This window comes from Cyphellophora attinorum (assembly GCF_001299255.1).
Source record: "Cyphellophora attinorum strain CBS 131958 chromosome Unknown Contig21, whole genome shotgun sequence".
NCBI lineage: Eukaryota > Fungi > Ascomycota > Eurotiomycetes > Chaetothyriales > Cyphellophoraceae > Cyphellophora > Cyphellophora attinorum.
Genome location: NW_017253249.1, coordinates 394,717 through 412,250, shown reverse-complemented (window position 1 = coordinate 412,250; position 17,534 = coordinate 394,717). Strand labels below are relative to the sequence as shown.

Below are 17,534 nucleotides of genomic sequence, written 5' to 3'. Positions count from 1 at the left end.
GTGCTGCTCTTAACGGTCAGAATTGAGTGAACATTTTCGACAGTCAGCCACGACCGTTCAGGGCGCATGTAGAATCCATTCGCTCTCTCGTTCTGTTTTCCAGGCTCAAAAAGGTTGTAGAAGAACCGAGACTCCTCTGTGCTACCGTAGGTGCACTTTAGCTTCGGGACAGCGGTCTGGGGGTGATGCCACTTCGCGACGGAAATGGCCGAGAAGTTTGCCGCCAAAAATTTAGGCGAGGAAACAAGCTTTGATTTCGATTTCATGCAGGAACGAGCCTCGGCGGGCCAGCACAGGTCGGGGTTCAGAGCATCTACATTCTTCAATACCTACTACATTTGCGAGCTCGTTAAAGTCGGGCGACGACGCGGCATGGCGGCCGAAATGATGGACATAGACGATGTTGATCTGTCCCAGGACCATGCTGATCTATCTCAGAATTCGCTCAGCGAAGCATCAGAAACTGCTCTAGCCTTCATCGAGCAGTCCCTCGAGCGAGTGTGCCATGAAATGCAGCAAGGTGAGGCGAGTAGTCCTGCCATCTATCTACGCCGACTCGATCGATACGATGTGGTCTCCAGTCAAAATCTCGTAGGCAACGGACACAGAGCGAAGGACCATCCAGTCAAGTACTCCTGGCCAGGCAAGACGGCTGGTGAAGCATGGAGATTTGGTTTGATATCCTCCCTAGACCTTTCTGAACCCACTGATCTCGATCAAGCATGTGCTCTTGCTGTACTGAACTCCGTACATGCTGCGATCAGCTCTGGCAACGGCGTCACGAAACGGTAAGCGGCTGTGGGGGCTCTGAGCACGACTGACGACTGTCCAGAGACATCTACTATGCCGATCCAGAGCTGTTCGGTGACCAAAGTGTGGTTGACAGACTGATTGCTGACATCGCTCACACCTGTGAAGTCCCTCGCGCTGCCCTGTTCGTGGTATGCTTAGTCCTCATCTATGTCGATCAACGGGAATTGACAGCATCCAGACAGCGAGCCCCAAAGGACTTTTCCTGGTTCCAGGCCAAGCGAGCGATGAACCCCAGACAATCCCTCTGAATCCTCCATCAATGCGCGACATCAATTGGATCTTGGTGGTCGAAAAGGAGGCCACGTTCAACACTCTGTGCGAGAAGGGATTTCACGCTCTCAGTCGAAGTGGTCAGGGCATGCTTGTTACGGTAAAGAGCCCGAGGGTGGATGTACAGCGAACGGCACTGACTCTCCATTCAGGCCAAAGGCTACCCAGATCTCGCAACTCGCCAGTTCTTGCGCTTGTGCTGTAGATCGGCTGCTGTCCCACTACCGGTCTTCGGGTTGTTCGACTATGATCCATACGGCATTGACATACTGAAGTGCTACCGATCGGGGTCTAAAGTCTCAGCTCGAGAAGCCGACCTCAGTCTTACCGAAATGCACTGGCTTGGCATCAGATCTGCTGACATCGTCGATCTCGCCTCCACGTCGGCGCTGTCTCTCACGCAATCCGACCGGAGAAGAGCAACGAAGCTCATCGAAGGTATGACCTCTGTAACCGGCGAAGTGCCAGAAGAGATGTTCGAAGGTCGTGCAGAGCTACAAAGTATGCTCGTGCTCGGCTGCAAAGCAGAGATCCAGATCCTGGGCGACGACATCTGTCGCTGGACTGAACAAAAAATGCTCGACATCATGTCGAGGTGAAGCTGGATGTGTACAGTGTCATAGACCCAGGAACCGCCTCGGAGATCCAGGGACCGCCTCATAGACCAAGAGATCGCCTGACGCTTTCTCTCACACTCTTCTCAAATTCCGGTCGTCTCTCGCGCCATTGCTTTGCGGCATCGACGTTGGCCGGGCTCTCGTCATTTGGCTCAGCAAGCATGGACATGACTGACAATAATATGCTGAGCACGCTCTGGGTCGGTGACCACCTTTCGTCGGCGCTCTCGTAATTGTTCGGGTCGGCACCGGGCGGGTGGAGGATGGAAATGCAGACCTCTCCATTCGTGTAGACTGTACCAAGATTAGTAGTCGAAGCACAGTGTATGGCACGCTACTTACCGTTCGGATGCCATATCTCACCAAGAAACTTCATCTTTGGTGGGTTCCATGGATAGTCCTTGGGAAACGCGAGTTTCGCTGGGAAGATACCACCCTCGAAAGGTGTTCCTTCGGGCCCCTGTATCAGTGCTTCCCAATTGAAGAGATCATCTTCGTCGATAGGCCCCGCGGTGATGCCATCTGGTGGGGAGGTCAAGAGCTGCTTGTATTCTTGTAGTAAGCGCTTCGATGCCACTGTGGCGGACATGATTTCTTGTGTGCGATAGAGACAGATGAAATGCAGCGAGCCAGATCGAGGTTGTGCAAAGCTGAGTGTTCGTTGTTGGTGAGAAATGATAAGATGGAGGGCGAGCCACTCGGTCACTGCCTGTCTTGCGGGATGGCTCGATCCGGGTGCCGAGGCCGCCTGCGCTAGGGAGAAGCTCAGGCAGTAGAGCTGCAATCGAAACGCATGGTGACTTCACCTCTTCATCTACAACATTCAGAAGTACAGGACAGTACCAGCATCACAGTAATCCAGTAAAATGGTTCGTAAAACGCCTTCTGGCTTCTTCGCCATCAACGAAGAAGCTCCGTCCTACGTGTCTCCCAATCCTCGATACGGAAGTCCTCAAAATGCATCGCCAGCACCAACACGCTGGGACGAGTCATCACCATCTCAACGCGGCGTGACTCGCAAGTCATCTTCAGGCTTCCTCGCTACCAGTAACAAGCTTCCATATCGTATAGCACGAGGTTACGATGACAAGGAGTGGAAAGAAGCGGAATGGACCGACATGTTGGCGAAGAGGGAAGCGAAACCAGAACCCGAGAAGTCATCGTTTGATCCCTCCAAATATACTCTTCCCTATGTCAAATACATGACCGAGAACCCGACTATATTCCACGCTGTCTCCTCCTTCGCATCCCAACTCAAAGATGCCGGCTTCAAACACCTCAGCGAGCGCCAGACCTGGACGATACATCCTGGAGGCAAATACTTCGTGACACGTAACAGCAGCTCCATCATTGCTTTCAGTGTGGGCGGAGAATTCAAGCCAGGCAACGGATTCGGCATTGTCGCCGGCCATGTCGATGCACTCTGCGCAAAGTTGAAGCCAGTGAGCAAGCTGCCCACAAAAGAAGGATTTGTCCAGCTTGGCGTCGCTCCCTACGCCGCGCCATCAGCTCTACATGGTGGGACAGGGACCTTGGTATCGGCGGCCGCATTCTTCTCAAGAAAGGCAATAAGATTGAAGAGAGGCTTGTAAAGCTCGACTGGCCCATCGCACGTATTCCAACACTCGCTCCACATTTCGGCGCCGCGGCATCAGGACCTTTCAACCCAGAGACTCAAGCCGTACCCATCATTGGCATCGACAACTCCGACATCAACGGCAAGGCATCGCCCGAAATACACATCGAGCCAGGCACCTTCGCCGCAACCCAACCGCCGCGCCTGGTCCGAGCTATCTGTGGCTCCGCCGGCGTCACCAACTACTCCGAGCTTGTCAATTGGGAACTCGAGCTCTTCGATACCCAACCCGCCGCCGTCGGAGGCCTAGACCACGAATTCATCTTCGCCGGCCGCATCGACGACAAATTATGCTGCTACGCCGCCATCGAAGCCCTGCTCTCCTCTGCCCAAACCTCTACATCCCCCGGCATTGTCAAGATGGTCGGTTGCTTCGACGACGAGGAAATCGGCTCCCAGCTACGACAAGGCGCACAGTCAAGCTTCATGTCCGGCACCATTGAACGCATCCTCTCCTCCTTCCAGACCTCGTCCTCCTCATCAACATCCTACTTCTCCCCAGCAGTCCACGCCCAATCCATGGCCAACTCCTTCCTCGTCTCCTCCGACGTCATCCATGCTGTCAATCCAAATTTTCTGGGCGCATACCTCCCGCAGCATATGCCGCGCCTCAACGTCGGCGTAGCCGTCTCGTGCGATCCGAATGGGCACATGACCACCGATTCCGTGTCGACGGCGTTCCTGTATGAAGTAGCCAAGAAGTGTGGCGCGACGCTGCAGACGTTCCAGATCAGGAACGACAGCAGAAGTGGTGGAACAATCGGGCCGATGACGAGTAGTCGGCTGGGATGCAGGGCGATTGATTGTGGGATTCCGCAGTTGAGTATGCATAGCATTCGGGCTACGACTGGTGCGTTGGACCCTGGGGAGGGCGTGAGGTTGTATAAGGGGTTTTTTGACTATTTTGAGGAGGTTGATGCGCAGTTTGAGTAAGAGCTCTGCGAGAGCTTAGACTGAGCCGTCAGGGGTCAAGGAGGATTTCAGCCTAAGCTACACACATGCCAGCAAATCGGCTGTGACGCCACATTCAATCTATTGAGGCTGACGCAACGCCTCGCCCACCGATGACTGGGAGGACGTTTGGACGTCAGCAGCTCCAAGAGAAGGGAAGGAAAAGACTGTATACACTGTAACATTTGGGACCTACCCAAACTGCCATATGAAAGCACATTATGAGGGCCGCGAACACAATGGATTCGATAGACAGATAGGTCCAGGAGAGATCTACGAGAACATCACCTCGACAACAGGTTTAGCAGATAAGACGAGATTCGCATTGATATGGCCCTCCTGCTCGCAGCCGCAGAGAACGAGACCACCGGTCGTCATCCATGCGCACTTGGCTCGGTTGGCGTGAAATGACTGTGATGGGGTGACTGCATCTTTCAGCATCACATGCAAGTTGCAACGAATTTGTTTCGGAGCAGTCTCCGCCCGGTCGACACAATTATAGGCCATGTTCTGCCTTTCACATTGACATGGCTTGTGCATGTTTTACGACTTGAAAGTACGGATCTGAGCCGATGTCGCGGTACCAGGAAACCATCGATTTTCTCTCTCGCTATACGATGTCCTCGTGATCTCCATTCGACGCAGCCCCAGGCGAGATCGACTTCCAAGATTAGGCATTTTCAGTCCAGCCCCAGGCGATGCTCGCGCTGCCATTGAGGTCGTCTGTAGCGCACGTAGATACGTAGGTCAGTGCTTCCAAAATCGACATCTAGATCAATTCTGTCCCTCTAGCAGGACGGCACGATGGAGCGCAGGCCCTGACACAAGCTGCTGCCGGGTGAATCTGTTGTCTCAGGTCCCTACTGTCCAAGCAGCACATGGTATGCATCTCATCTGGTGCATGTATTGAGGTGCAGTGACCACGACTGAGTGCTCTCTTCTCGTGGCTGCCAGATGGATGCCCATCGGACTTGGTGAAGAACCCCGACGAAAACGGGGCAATGATGTAGCTGAATGATGTGGTCCCGTTTGGACTGATATGGTCTATTATGCATTTTGCACTTCCGGCAGTCTAACTGCGATGTCGCCAGACTGTGTGATATACCTGACCCATGGCAGACTGGGGTACTGCAGTTTTGGCTCGATGATCTTCAGGTATCTCACTTGAATGCCTAGAGTCATCGTCAGTCATGTTACCGTGTCTCGAAACATGGTCTAGCTTACCTGAAGTAGTGAAATAAGGAATCTCGAACTTGATCTGCAGTGGCCTCTTGCCCCGGCCATCCCCACCAATGCCTCCCATACTACCACCAAACCCCCCGGTCATGCCACCGCCTCGCTCGTCATCACCTTTGACACTAGGCAGACCCAGCTCAGCACGCATCAGGAACTCCTTGCCACCGCCAAATTGTTTGATCTTCCATACAATTGCCGACTTCTCCGGCGCGTAGTGCACCGAACCGACATTCGTCCGGAAACGAGGCGAGTCTGCATCCTCAGGTACCGGCACGATGATCTCGACGTTGTTTGCTGTTGACCGTCGCTTGAATTGTGCTCGAGCCTTCAACATATATTCTATCCTTGAGCCGGAATGCGACTCTACCACACACTCGACCCAGATCAGAGGCTTGACGGCCGTGTTGAGACGGTACGACATCAATTCGAACTCGCCGTCCGGAGGGATGAAGGATATCGTGCGATCGTTCTCGAATCGTGATAATCGTACACACTGGTGAAATTTGACGTCCTCCATCTCGACAGCTTTCCCTCTAGTCGCTCGCCCTGTCGTTTCGAACATGACTTTGTCGTTCAGGCCTAGCCGTAGTTCGGGCATTCCGGAGAGGTAGCACTTCATCTTGACCGCCCCAAATCTCAGACCGGAGCACATTCCCGGACGCACCCACCAGCAGATTCAAACTCTCAACCACATCCAAGAACACCTCATTCTTCCTGTACCGTATCCCCTCCGAGCGCCACGACACCGCGTTAGTAACCGCAATCGGCGGCCTCGCCTGCACCTCCAACTTGTGGCTCTCCTGCGTGATATACTCCTGCAGGATCTTCGTCTCCGTCGTCTGCGGGTACCCAAAGTCCATCATCTCATCCAGCAGTTCATAGATAACCACGAAATTATCCCGTATCGACTCCTCCTCTAGTTCCTTGAAGTATTCGGTAAACACCTCGACGATCTTGTGCAGGAAGAGGAGGATCTCGGCGGCGTTGGTGTTGCGTTTGGTGAGGGCGAGGACGTAGAGGTTGGAGTGTCGGATGTAGAGGTAGTTGATGCCTTCGTCGGAGAAGCAGGGCGGGACGGCGGAGGACTCTTCTTCGGCTTCGGCGAGGAGGATGGGGAACTTTTCGACTGCGGACATGGGGATGTCGCCGCGGTAGTTGCGGGCTAGGAGGGTCTTGCCCTTGAGGTCGAGGAAGAATAGTGCGGAGGCCATGGTGGGTGGAGGAGGTGGGTGTGATGTTCAGATGTTGTAGGTTGTTTGAAAGGGTCACCGATGGGTGAAGGTTGAGCACGCGCAGATCATGGTGCGTTGAGGGCCTCTCCGAAGTAATTTGCCGCCGCAGTGAGTCGAGTGTCTTCTACAGAGGTCCAGGAGAAAAGAGAGCACTTCTATGTACGCATTGTTCATCAGCCCTTGAAGGCGGTCGTCTATAGCGCCCCCACCTGGCCCGAAAATGGCAGGTCAACCGATTTTCTGGGGATGGGATTTCAAAAAAGTTTCGAGAGATTCTTGGTCGGCTTTCTTCTCATCATACCGCTCACGAATAGACAGTACAAAGCAGCATATGCAGTGATACCGTCGTGGCGTTTTGCTACTGACCAAACTGCGCCTTTTCAATTGCTCGATTTTGCGATTTAGTGATGCGCAGAAGAATTCATGATGGTTCTATAAGAGCTGGCTGAGCATTTTATCTACAGTTGCTCAGGCGGTGTCAGAAGTCCCGAACAATTTCCGCGTGTTGTACACAGTAGTGTGGCTATCAGTACAGAGGCTTCCTCACGAAGAGAGCACAGGGGTCTCCTTGTGGAGGGCCTTCTGCTGAATGCTTGGAAGTTGTTTGGCCAGTCCTAGAGGGAGGAGGATCTTCTCTTTGCAGACCTGGTTGGCAACAGCACCGCCTTGTTCGAGAGCGAGTGCGCCGACAATGGCGAGCATGGCTTGTGCGTATACCATGTCTGCGCCGGAGTTCGCGAGGTTGTCTGGCTAGGACAGATCAGCATAGATTTCGTGCACTGCGAGATGCTATACATACATTTCTTGGTACCCAGCGCATAACTTCTGCTATGCCGTAATTTGACGCTATCCTTGCCACACCAGCATGATGCGTGAAATGATGTCGCGCTTCCTGAGTCAACGATTCGAGGCCTGCTAGGGCAGGATGCTCAAACGGCTCTCGGCCATCGTCCATCAACGCCGCCTTGATCGCTCCAGCAGGTGAGCTGCTGATTATGTTCAATGATGTCTGGAGCTCAACAATGCGTTTCCCTGTCTCCAGTAAGCCACATGCGTAAACGTATCTGCCCTGAACATACCGATGAATGCCAACCGATCATTGAATCCCCGCCGCCCGTGGTCAAAACTCTTATGTGTTACAGCCAGCCATCGTGTCTCGTCTGATAGAAGCTTTGGACCGTCCGGCCCCAGTAATCGTGTGTAAAAGCTGTCCAGCCTTCTTGGGTCCTTATTCACGTCGTGTCGTCCGCCTTTGTTCGTCAACTTCCTGACAGTGAGGGAGCCCTTCATCGCCGGCGGAGTATGCGCCCATCGAGGCGCAGGTGCGTCCACCTCCATCTCTTGCTGGTGTATTGAGCCTGTTGACACCAATCTGCGCTGTTGCCGTATGCGCTGGCGTGTAGCTTCTATTCGTGTGCATATACATGGTGATCTGGAGGAGATGGGTGGTATTGACTGGAGGATCGCTCGTGTGCTGCTAACGACAGGTGAGACCATATTGTCGCTAGGGGCCGCCTGGCCGTAAGACTTGAGCGGAAATCTCAGCTGGGTCCTAAGTTCGAGCCAGACGATAGGATGTGCTTGATAGTAGCTAGGGAGTGCTCTGCAAAGTGATTATGGACAGCCGGGAGAAATGTAGACTTACGTCGATCTGCAAGTGAAGCCATAAATTTCGTTGGAGCAAGAACACCAACCATGTATTTGATCGAATGCGTTATTCAACTCCACATCGTCATCTTCTACACATCCTGCTCGACCAAAGGTCTGGCAGCCTTTCGTGCCTACGCGAATGCTCGAATGCGTTGAGGAAATGCGTCGAAGCAGTTCCAAGTTTGATGCTGGATGTCCAACACGAGCGAAGCCTCGCCTGCAGCAGCTCGTCATCTCTGTCTGATCTCGTGCTCGCAACATCAAGGCCAGGTTATGTACCAGTGTCATGCTCGTCTTGCAGGGTCGCCGATCATAAGCCTCAGTAATGGTCCAGTCATCTCGAAGAAAAGGGCTATCGCCGCCCTTGCCTCTGGCTCAAGCGGGATTACACGAATTAAAAAACATACTGCTGTCCTACAACAAACTTGATCTCGTCAACACCGACAACAGCACTACACGAGTCCCGGATGTGAAGTGCACGATAGGCCTCAGACTCGATAAATGCGGGTGCTGGACAGTCCAAAAAAGTCCATCCAGAAGGAAGAAGCAGAGCTTCATTTTCTGGACTGTCCAGCACCCGCATTTATCGAGTCTGAGGCTCATCGTGCCTTCATGTCAGGTGCTATCATTGATGAGAGGCAGGAACGTGATGGGCAGGACCGCTTCACCTCGCTGCTGCCGACGTCAGGCGCATTCCGATGCAGAGCCCAGACGGCAGGCACACCTCGAAGCCTCCCATCACGGTCGATTCCGCACTGTCCAAGTATCCCAGCAATGGACCATCACATTTTTGCTGGGTAAGGCATGTGACTTGCCTTTTTGCACGTATTGTCCCAGCTGTTGCATATTTGCGCGGTGGCTCTAATCAGTCAGCTCTCAAGTCATGGCTAGGATTACTCAAGGTGCTTATAGGCACCAGACACCTAACACCACCTAGAAAGAAACTGTAAGAGCAGCTGAACAGGTGCTACCGTGATCGCACAGTGTACGCTCAGATACTGGCCCACAATCACAGCAGCTTTACTCATGAATATCAAGGCTGAAAAGATATATAGGCTCCGCAGGCGACCAAAGTGCTGGAAACAAGTACTTGTTGTGCGCATATTATTAGTGCTGCAGAGTTCACCCTGTGAGCTGCAAAGTACCCAAACTCTACGTTCGTTGCATGGGTCAGGACAAGTAGCCGGTAAAGGTACTTGTCTGAGATTTTTCGCTATATCATGCCACAATCTCTGCAGTTCTGCGCAGTCATATCAACAGGTTCACTAGACATTCACCAATATGGCTCGACTGGCGCGATACATCATATGCATCGTCTCTCTTGTGTTGGCCACGACCATCCCCAATGTTTGCGCAGCACCTACACGAGATGACAACACGCCGAATTGGGGACCAGGCCCTACAAACGAAACAGCTGTCTGGAACAATGAAGCAATTCACAGCCAATTCGCGCCGGCCCCGGAGAACGATACCAGCTCCAGCTGCCCCAATCTGGCCGGCCTCACGCCCTTCCAAATTTCAGCTTGGGACCAGGACACAGACAAAAGTGAGTAGCCTAGCAGGCATGCATCGGGAACTGCGCCATAACATGAACGATGGCTTGAGGAAGAGCACAAAGGGTCCCAAGACATGACGGCCAATCCTTTCCCTGCCATCTTCCAGTTCGTAGTCATTTCCCGAGACGAAGCTAATTCATTCGCTCCACTATAGAGTTCTGGATCGGGACCGGCGAACCGGGCCGCACGACCATGTCATCGGGCGCGTTCAATTTTCGACTCATGAGGAATTATAGAAATCAAAACCACAGGTGGACATACTCCAACAATTTCTTTCAACGCAACAACTCGCTCCTCTACTGCTACCGAAGGTACACATATATCGCTGTCGCCGCCGGTGATGCTTACTTCGATAAGAGCATCTACTTGTTTGAAGAAAGCTTGACCTCCAGTTCTGGAGAGCCATTACAGAACTGGAGACCAATTCATGTGGAGCAGAGGCAGGACAACAAGATTGTGCTTTCGTTGCCAGCGTCTAATCGGACGATACCCTGCTGGTCTGAGGTCTCGTCGCATGAATCTTTCGATCAGTTGAAATTCCGCGCGGACAAGCCGAAGAAGGGCAAGAAGAAGTGCCATGGGATCAGAGAACTGACGAAGGTGCCCCGTGCATAGTCCTTGGTAGAGTTCCGAATGGAGCATGAACGAGCACGGTTGCGCTGGCGCAGACGGTCCATCGCCTGCGGCAAAATTCTGCCGCTTTCACACGACTGTTACACTTGCCCGCTCGGCACCTCAAACGGCCCCTCCCCAGGCCTTGGAAACACTGGCCACCCCGTCACCTCATCCCAGCCAAAATCCTGCGTCCGTATCGTCCTCGCGCTCCACCCAGTCGCATAGTCCCGCATCCCGTGGTACACAATCCACCATTGGCTCTCATCGGGACTCGTCACGAAGCTGGCATGGCCGACGCCGTACACCGATTCCTCTGGGTTCTGATAGAAGACGCAGGAGGCGTTGTTTTTAGTCCAGGAGTCGGGGGAGAGCGGGTCCGGGCCGGTGAGCTCCAAGAGGCCGAGGCAGTAGTTGCGGTTATCGGAGCGGGCTGCCGAGTAGATTACGAAGGATTGGTTCGTTGTTGGATTGTTTAATTGTTGAGGGCCTTCGTTGGACGACAGACGCACATTGACGGTGCGATTGTACGGGGTCTTCTCCCAGGGTTCATCGGGTTTGGAGATTATGAGTCGCTCGGACAGAGGAGAGGAGACAGTGTAGGGGTTGGACATCTTGGTGATGCAGAGCATGGCAGGCCAGGAAACATATGCAGAATGCCAGCATGAGTAGATGTGGTAAAGACCGGACGAGTGCTGGAAGTAGGTGCCGTCGATTGCGAATTGGTCGTAGGTATCAAGCTGGGCCTTGAATGCATATTCGCTCTCCCAAATGTCTGAGCCGGAGGACTCCAGAGTAAACATCCGGTGATTAACGGCAGGACAATTGAAGTCGCAATACATGTCCTGCTCCGGACTGGGTGACTCGTTGTCCACATTCCCGGTAAATATTACATACCACCTATCGTCGATGTTGTGAAGTTCCGGTGCCCAAAGTGAATATGCGTACGATGTATTCTCGACGGCCGTGAAGGCTAGCTTTATGTCGGCAGTGTTCCAGTCCGTCAAAATGGGACTTCTCAGGATGGTAATGTTCGTCCCGGTAGTGTAGGTCATGTAGTAGAGCCCATCCACTTTCACCACAAATGGATCGGCCCCAACACCGTCGAGGATGGGGTTTGTATATGTCGCATTGGTATTGCTGGGAGGGTATGCCGTCCATTGTGCTCCAACTAGCCATGCCGCGGCTGTGAAGATGGCGCCTGTTACCGGTAGCATGATGAATCTGTTATGGCGAGAAAAGAACGGAGATGAGCTCAGTGCAGAGAGGATCCATTAGCATTCACCTAGAACGAACACATAGGTTCGGGCGCAACGTTGCATTATTTCTTGCCATACTCTTCCTGTGCGATGATCTCACAGCTCGGATGGACTCCATTCTGTGCTGCAGAAGTTGCAACTCCGCCGTGTGCGGAGAGCAGCCATCGAGTGCCCATCGCTTCTCTTGCAGACTTACCTTTCTGCTCGCGGCGTGTGCGCCGTTGGCATGGCTGCGTCGATGTGTTCTGCAGCGAGGTAAGAGCGAGACAGTCAGAAGCTATCGCTATCACAGGCATGCCTGGCAATCTGATGTTCCTTATCCATTGGCTACTGGGCCGGCCTATGGAGCACGAAACGCGTGAGCAAAGCTGGCACCTCTTCGATCCCGTCTGTCGTCTTCACTCATTCGTCGCACGTCAAAATCGGTCGCATCAGATGCTTGCATAAAGCGACGCAGAATGCGGATTGCATGCAATGTGGCAGCTCTCCACTGTCAGGCCATCTGTCATGCGAGCCCTTCCCCAGATCTTCCCCGCCTTTACAGGCCGTCCCGTAAAGGGATAGCTGATCACAACGCCATGCTCTGTGCAACATTCAGAAAGTGCAACGACCGCTGCAACAGCCTGACGTACGGATCGCATCTGCTGTCATTAATCGGAAGCAGAATTCTGGTACAGGAAAACCCTTCCGATCTCCCGTAGTCCTGTGGTACTCTTGACATCGCAATGCTCTTGGCAGCAAGGGCACTGAGCAGGCGCCTCCCACGGCATGCATCTACCGCCTACCACTTTCCAAACGCTGTGGCTCGAAACCACAAATCTCTAACCTCGCATAGATATCAATTGCGACCGCTTTCTTCGACCGCTGTCGTATGGACGAGGAGGCCTTCCGCGATCGCCCAGAGGTTGCCTGATCCAGAACGTGAACCGCAGCGACTCAGGGACTTTGACCTCGAAGGAAAGATATTTGTAGTCACTGGCGGAGGCAGAGGTCTTGGCCTCACCCTTGCAGAAGTGCTTGTTGAAGCTGGCGGGAAGGGTAGGTAACCCCATACTGGTATTTGAAGACTCACAGTCCGCAGTATACTGCCTTGATAGGCTGTCCGAACCAGTGCAGGAATTCTATGATGCGCAGAAGCGTTCGGCAGAGGTCTACGGCGGACGCTTGACCTACGACCAAGTCGACGTTCGTGATCCGAACAACCTTGACCAGGTCATTTCGCGGATTGCGGATGAGAATCAGGGGCTGCATGGCTTGATAGCTGCCGCTGGCGTGCAGAAGGTTATGCCAGCACTCGAGTATCCTCCAGAAGCTGTCAACGAAATGATGGAGATCAACTACAGAGGAGTCTATTTGTCTGCTGTCAGCTGCGCGAAGCAGATGATCAAGTACAAGACACCGGGCGCCCTCTGCCTTATTGCCTCGATGAGCGGACTCATTGCGAACAAAGGCTTCACTTCGTCGGTTTACAATTCATCGAAAGCCGCAGTGTGTCAATTGACGAGGAGTCTCGCAATGGAATGGGGCAAGATCGTTGATGGGAAGCCCATTCGGGTCAATGCGCTGTGTCCCGGTAAGCACTTAGTCCACTCGGCAGACTTATGCTAAGGCCTCCAGGTAATATTATGACGCCCATGGTGAGGAAGAACTTCGAAGATGACCCAGGGCTCCGGGAGATATGGGAGCGTGAGAACATGCTCGGGCGCTTGTCTGAGCCATCAGAATTCCGAGGCGCAGCGCTTTTCCTACTAAGTGATGCCTCAAGCTTCATGACAGGATCTCAGGTACGAGACAGACGCCATAGCAGTGCTGACTCTGACACGAACAGCTCATCATTGATGGCGGCTATACAGCGTGGTAGACTTCCATATCCAGTGGGGTTCACCTATTCAACGCGTTCATATCTTCGAATCCTGAATCGCCTTCAGTCTGAAATTTCCACGTGGAAAATGCAGATGCAGGTGCCCCTTGCCTCCAGGCACTTCTGACTCGATGACGAGTTCTTTGAGGTGTAAAGCCACAAGTTTTCCTTTGTCGTGGTGATTTTGCCCCGAGTCAGTTGGCCAGCACTCGATCAGCTGACCCTGCGACAACCCCAATGGATCGTATTTGTCGACACCTTTGATGTCCTCGAAAGTATTCGATCCCAGCACGCGGGCGTATGCGTCTTCATTGCTCAGAATCTCAGGCTTGCCATTTCTCTCCGTCACTGCCTCGCAGGATTCGCGGTGGCGTGCGGTCCATGAAAATGCCCTTGGATAGTTCTCTTTGGTAATGCCCTCCTTCGCAGCGATATCAGGCAGTATCTTCGACATACCAAACATCCAGTCCCAAACCCAAGCCGTGTGGATATCGGTCAAATCAGGCTTGTCCTTTCCGGACATGAATTGTCGGCCATCTGCAAGGAAACGGTTCTCAACTGCATCCAGGAAAATACGAGAATGAACCAAGGCCTCCGGTCTCATCGCACCAAGACCCTCTCTGCTGAAGGGCACCCCGATCATCTCAGTCCGGTCTTCGAGGAACTTGTCATCCTGCAAAAGCGCCGCAGGGATCATCTGACTCGTTCGCCAGAATGGTCCTCCTTCGTTGACCCACGACTCAAGCAGGTACTCGACACCACGCATGAAAGGGTCCTTTGAAGCCAGGCGGTTCTCTGGAATCAACTGCTCCAGCTTCTCAATTATGATTCTCGTATCGCAGTATACATCTCGACCAATGGCCAGCCATGGAATTCGCCGGTACCTTATACCAAGCTCTTGGAGCTGCTCTCGGGGTAAGTATGGAGCTGTGATGCATTTGGCATACTTGATCCCTCGTAGGTTCAGGTACCACTCAATCTTCCGTCCATAGACGGACGCGTCGTAAGTGAACAGCACGATGTTGTTTGGGGGCATTGTCTCGATTCAATTTGTAACAACAAAGAATTGTGCCGCCGCCCAGGTGCAGCGGTGCATCATGCATATCAGCAAAAAGCACGGCACTGATGGACTTCCCAAGCGGGGAAACCCCGCAAAGTCAGCCGACATACCAAGGCCATTGGTCGCATCGTGACTACAATCACTGGCTGACCTCGGCCTCTTGTTCCTGGCAGAAACTTACTCGACTCACCAGCAGGGCGCCAATGCTGACCTCCAAATGTGCGAGTCAGATTCACATATGTCAAGAACAGCATGCCAGCATTTAAAGGTCTGGCATGCCAGGCCCAGAGCTTCATACGCTGCCCGTAGCACCGAAGCGAGCGTTAAGCGACGATACCATCCACCAACATGACCACCCTTGAATGGAAGCAACCAAAAGCACGCGAGCTCCTCGGCGGTGATCTCGCTGCACAGTCTCTCGCACAGCTCGGTGTCACAGTCGCCTTCGGTCTACATGGAGGGCACTTAGACGCTTCCTAGTCGGCTGCGATCTCGCCGGCATCAAGCTCATCGATACACGGCACGAGACTGTCGCGGTGCAAGCCGCCGAAGGGTACGCCAAACTCAGCGGCAAAGTTGGTCTTGCATTCGTCACAGCAAACTCCGGATTCTGCAATGCCCTCCCCGGCATCGCAACAGCATACGCTGACCGCAGTCCCGTCTTCGTGCTCACATCCTCACCACCATTACGAGATGCCGAGACCAATGCTTTGCAAGGCTTTCACGATCAAGTCGTGCTTTCGAAGCCCATGACAAAGTTCACCCACCGTGTCACCAACGTCGAGGAGATTCCCCGGATCGTCAGCTTTGCCTTCCGCACTGCACAGTCAGGCACGCCTGGTCCTGTGGTGGTGGATTTTCCGATCGATGTCCTGTTCTCTCCACCAAGGATGTCCGCTATCAGCTATGGTGCTATCATGATGGGGCCCGCCTCGCCTCCAGCGCCAGATCAGGCAGCTGTAGCAAAACTCGCCGAGCTGTGGTCGCGGGCCAAGCGGCCAGTGCTCATTACAGGAACGGGTGCAGGCAGGACGACTAGCCCAGGCACATCGACATCCGCGCTGCTTTCTTTGGCCGAAGCTACGAACACCCCAGTCTTCTATTCTTCCAAATTCGCGCCCGCACTTCCCTCAGATTCGCCCTTCCGCGGCGGTCCAGCTAGTCGTCTGGCTGTACTGCCATACATCCAAGCCGAAAGACCCGACCTCGTCATGCTTGTAGGTGCGAGGACGGGCTTTCTCTTAGGTGGTCGAAATCACGCAATCATTCCTCCCGACGCGACAATCGTTCAGGTAGACATTGACGGTGGGGAGATCGGCCGCTCGCTGCCTGTCTCTCTCGGCATCGTCTCGGGCGCAAGCCTATTCGTCAATGCATGCTTGTCACATTTCCAAAAGTCCTCCACAGCATCACAACCTGACAGGAGATCCTGGCTCGATACTATTGCAAAAGTCAAGTCCTTACCCTCACCGCACGAATCAGAGCCAAAGACCATCGAGAAGGACAATAACCTCCTGCATCCCTACCACGCCCTGAAGTCAGTATTCACGTCACTACCGCCCGACTCGATTATGCTGTTCGATGGCGGTGAATGCGGCGTGTGGGCTTTAGATCTGGTTGAGCATGCTAAGCCAGCGCATGCGTTGGCGTCGACGGGTTATCTAGGCTTCCTTGGGAATGGCTGGGGTTATTCCCTCGGTGCTGCCCTGGCGTTCCCGGATAAGCTGATCGTGAACTTGCAAGGAGACGGCAGTGCGGGCTTTCATATTGCGGAACTGGATACCTACGCAAGGCATGGGCTGAGAATATTGACTGTTGTGGTCAATAGTAAGTTGTTTCCTTATGTCATCGAAGATCTCCTGTACTCGCGAAGTCCTCCCCGGAACGCTGACTCACATGCTCCTCACAGACTACTACTGGGGCATGTCCATAGCCGGTCAAGACCTCCTCTACCAGGACTCCGAGCCCACTCTCCGGCCCGTCTCAACCTTATCCCCCAACTGCCGCTTCGACATCGTCGCACAGGGGTTCGGCTGCAACGGGACCATTGTGACGAAACCCGAAGAAGTCGAGCTGGAAGCGAAGACGATGATCGAGGGAGCCACACAGAAGCAGAAGCCTGGGCTCGTGAATCTGATCGTGAGCAGGCAGCCGGTGACGGCGACGACCAAGGCGATGGTGGGTAAGACGGACGAGGAGGGCATGATTGTGGTGCCGTATTATGATAACGTGCCGAGGGCTTACTATAAGGAGGATAAGGGGAGTGCAGTGGGTAATGGTGTGAATGGTCATTGATCGGATAGAGAGAATTAAAAAAGTGTCCTGACTTCTTGCATGTTCAATCAACCCAGTGTCCCAGGTCGACTATGACTGTCGGCACCCAAAAACCCGAGTATGTCGCCGTGGGAGTCATCCCCATCTGCCCTGCTGCCTCCGCTACGTTGCGACGTCTCTCCGACCATCACTCGGAAGGGAGATCGTTATGCTTCCGCCGCCAAGCAATCTGAGAAGCTGCATGGGTGCTAGCACGCAGCCCGGGCACGATTCGTACGTCCCATTGCGGCGGTTCTCAGGCCACCAGCGGGCGGAGAACGTCTTGGCGAATGTCAAGCTGCTGCAAAAGTACAGTATTCCGCTCCATGGCAAAGCCGAGACCGCGAATACTGATATACTGACTCTGGGCTCACAGAGGCCTCTGACGCTGCAGCAACGAGTGCGCGCTCTTGGCATACTGAGTTTCCTCGAGCTATATATGGCCAATGGCTCAATTTGGCAATTGCG

General features: G+C 53.6%; 10 protein-coding genes across 10 annotated transcripts; 5 read left to right on the top strand and 5 right to left on the bottom strand.

Moving 5' to 3' along the window:
• Positions 1–204: 204 nt before the first annotated feature.
• AB675_3187 (Meiotic recombination protein rec12) lies at positions 205–1,682 on the top strand (the record flags this gene model as incomplete). Its single annotated transcript, XM_018143216.1, has 4 exons — positions 205–788; positions 833–941; positions 992–1,183; positions 1,236–1,682. 4 exons carry the CDS (start codon positions 205–207, stop codon positions 1,680–1,682), a joined length of 1,332 nt encoding a protein of 443 aa, XP_017997880.1.
• Positions 1,683–1,740: 58 nt separating this feature from the next.
• On the bottom strand, positions 1,741–2,289 carry AB675_3186 (Ubiquitin-conjugating enzyme E2-18 kDa; the record flags this gene model as incomplete). Its single annotated transcript, XM_018143215.1, has 2 exons — positions 1,741–1,994; positions 2,043–2,289. 2 exons carry the CDS (start codon positions 2,287–2,289, stop codon positions 1,741–1,743), a joined length of 501 nt encoding a protein of 166 aa, XP_017997912.1.
• A 277-nt stretch (positions 2,290–2,566) lies between these two features.
• Positions 2,567–4,269, top strand: AB675_3185 (Vacuolar aminopeptidase 1; the record flags this gene model as incomplete). The annotated part of the gene is made up of 2 exons (XM_018143214.1): positions 2,567–3,218; positions 3,266–4,269. 2 exons carry the CDS (start codon positions 2,567–2,569, stop codon positions 4,267–4,269), a joined length of 1,656 nt encoding a protein of 551 aa, XP_017997808.1.
• Positions 4,270–5,334: 1,065 nt separating this feature from the next.
• On the bottom strand, positions 5,335–6,734 carry AB675_3184 (AP-1 complex subunit mu-1; the record flags this gene model as incomplete). Its single annotated transcript, XM_018143213.1, has 3 exons — positions 5,335–5,459; positions 5,512–6,102; positions 6,188–6,734. 3 exons carry the CDS (start codon positions 6,732–6,734, stop codon positions 5,335–5,337), a joined length of 1,263 nt encoding a protein of 420 aa, XP_017997832.1.
• A 564-nt stretch (positions 6,735–7,298) lies between these two features.
• Positions 7,299–8,252, bottom strand: AB675_3183 (uncharacterized protein; the record flags this gene model as incomplete). Its single annotated transcript, XM_018143212.1, has 3 exons — positions 7,299–7,505; positions 7,555–7,787; positions 7,835–8,252. The coding sequence occupies 3 exons, from the start codon at positions 8,250–8,252 to the stop codon at positions 7,299–7,301; spliced, it is 858 nt and encodes a 285-aa protein (XP_017997960.1).
• A 1,434-nt stretch (positions 8,253–9,686) lies between these two features.
• AB675_3182 (uncharacterized protein) lies at positions 9,687–10,576 on the top strand (the record flags this gene model as incomplete). The annotated part of the gene is made up of 2 exons (XM_018143211.1): positions 9,687–9,951; positions 10,116–10,576. The coding sequence occupies 2 exons, from the start codon at positions 9,687–9,689 to the stop codon at positions 10,574–10,576; spliced, it is 726 nt and encodes a 241-aa protein (XP_017997782.1).
• Positions 10,577–10,674: 98 nt separating this feature from the next.
• Positions 10,675–11,790, bottom strand: AB675_3181 (Extracellular exo-alpha-(1->5)-L-arabinofuranosidase; the record flags this gene model as incomplete). Its single annotated transcript, XM_018143210.1, has 1 exon — positions 10,675–11,790. One exon carries the CDS (start codon positions 11,788–11,790, stop codon positions 10,675–10,677), a length of 1,116 nt encoding a protein of 371 aa, XP_017997906.1.
• A 767-nt stretch (positions 11,791–12,557) lies between these two features.
• On the top strand, positions 12,558–13,693 carry AB675_3180 (D-arabinitol 2-dehydrogenase [ribulose-forming]; the record flags this gene model as incomplete). The annotated part of the gene is made up of 4 exons (XM_018143209.1): positions 12,558–12,870; positions 12,914–13,405; positions 13,450–13,616; positions 13,661–13,693. 4 exons carry the CDS (start codon positions 12,558–12,560, stop codon positions 13,691–13,693), a joined length of 1,005 nt encoding a protein of 334 aa, XP_017997938.1.
• Positions 13,694–13,730: 37 nt separating this feature from the next.
• Positions 13,731–14,729, bottom strand: AB675_3179 (uncharacterized protein; the record flags this gene model as incomplete). Its single annotated transcript, XM_018143207.1, has 1 exon — positions 13,731–14,729. One exon carries the CDS (start codon positions 14,727–14,729, stop codon positions 13,731–13,733), a length of 999 nt encoding a protein of 332 aa, XP_017997932.1.
• Positions 14,730–15,101: 372 nt separating this feature from the next.
• AB675_3178 (Benzaldehyde lyase) lies at positions 15,102–17,048 on the top strand (the record flags this gene model as incomplete). The annotated part of the gene is made up of 3 exons (XM_018143206.1): positions 15,102–15,183; positions 15,234–16,580; positions 16,663–17,048. 3 exons carry the CDS (start codon positions 15,102–15,104, stop codon positions 17,046–17,048), a joined length of 1,815 nt encoding a protein of 604 aa, XP_017997807.1.
• Positions 17,049–17,534: the final 486 nt, after the last annotated feature.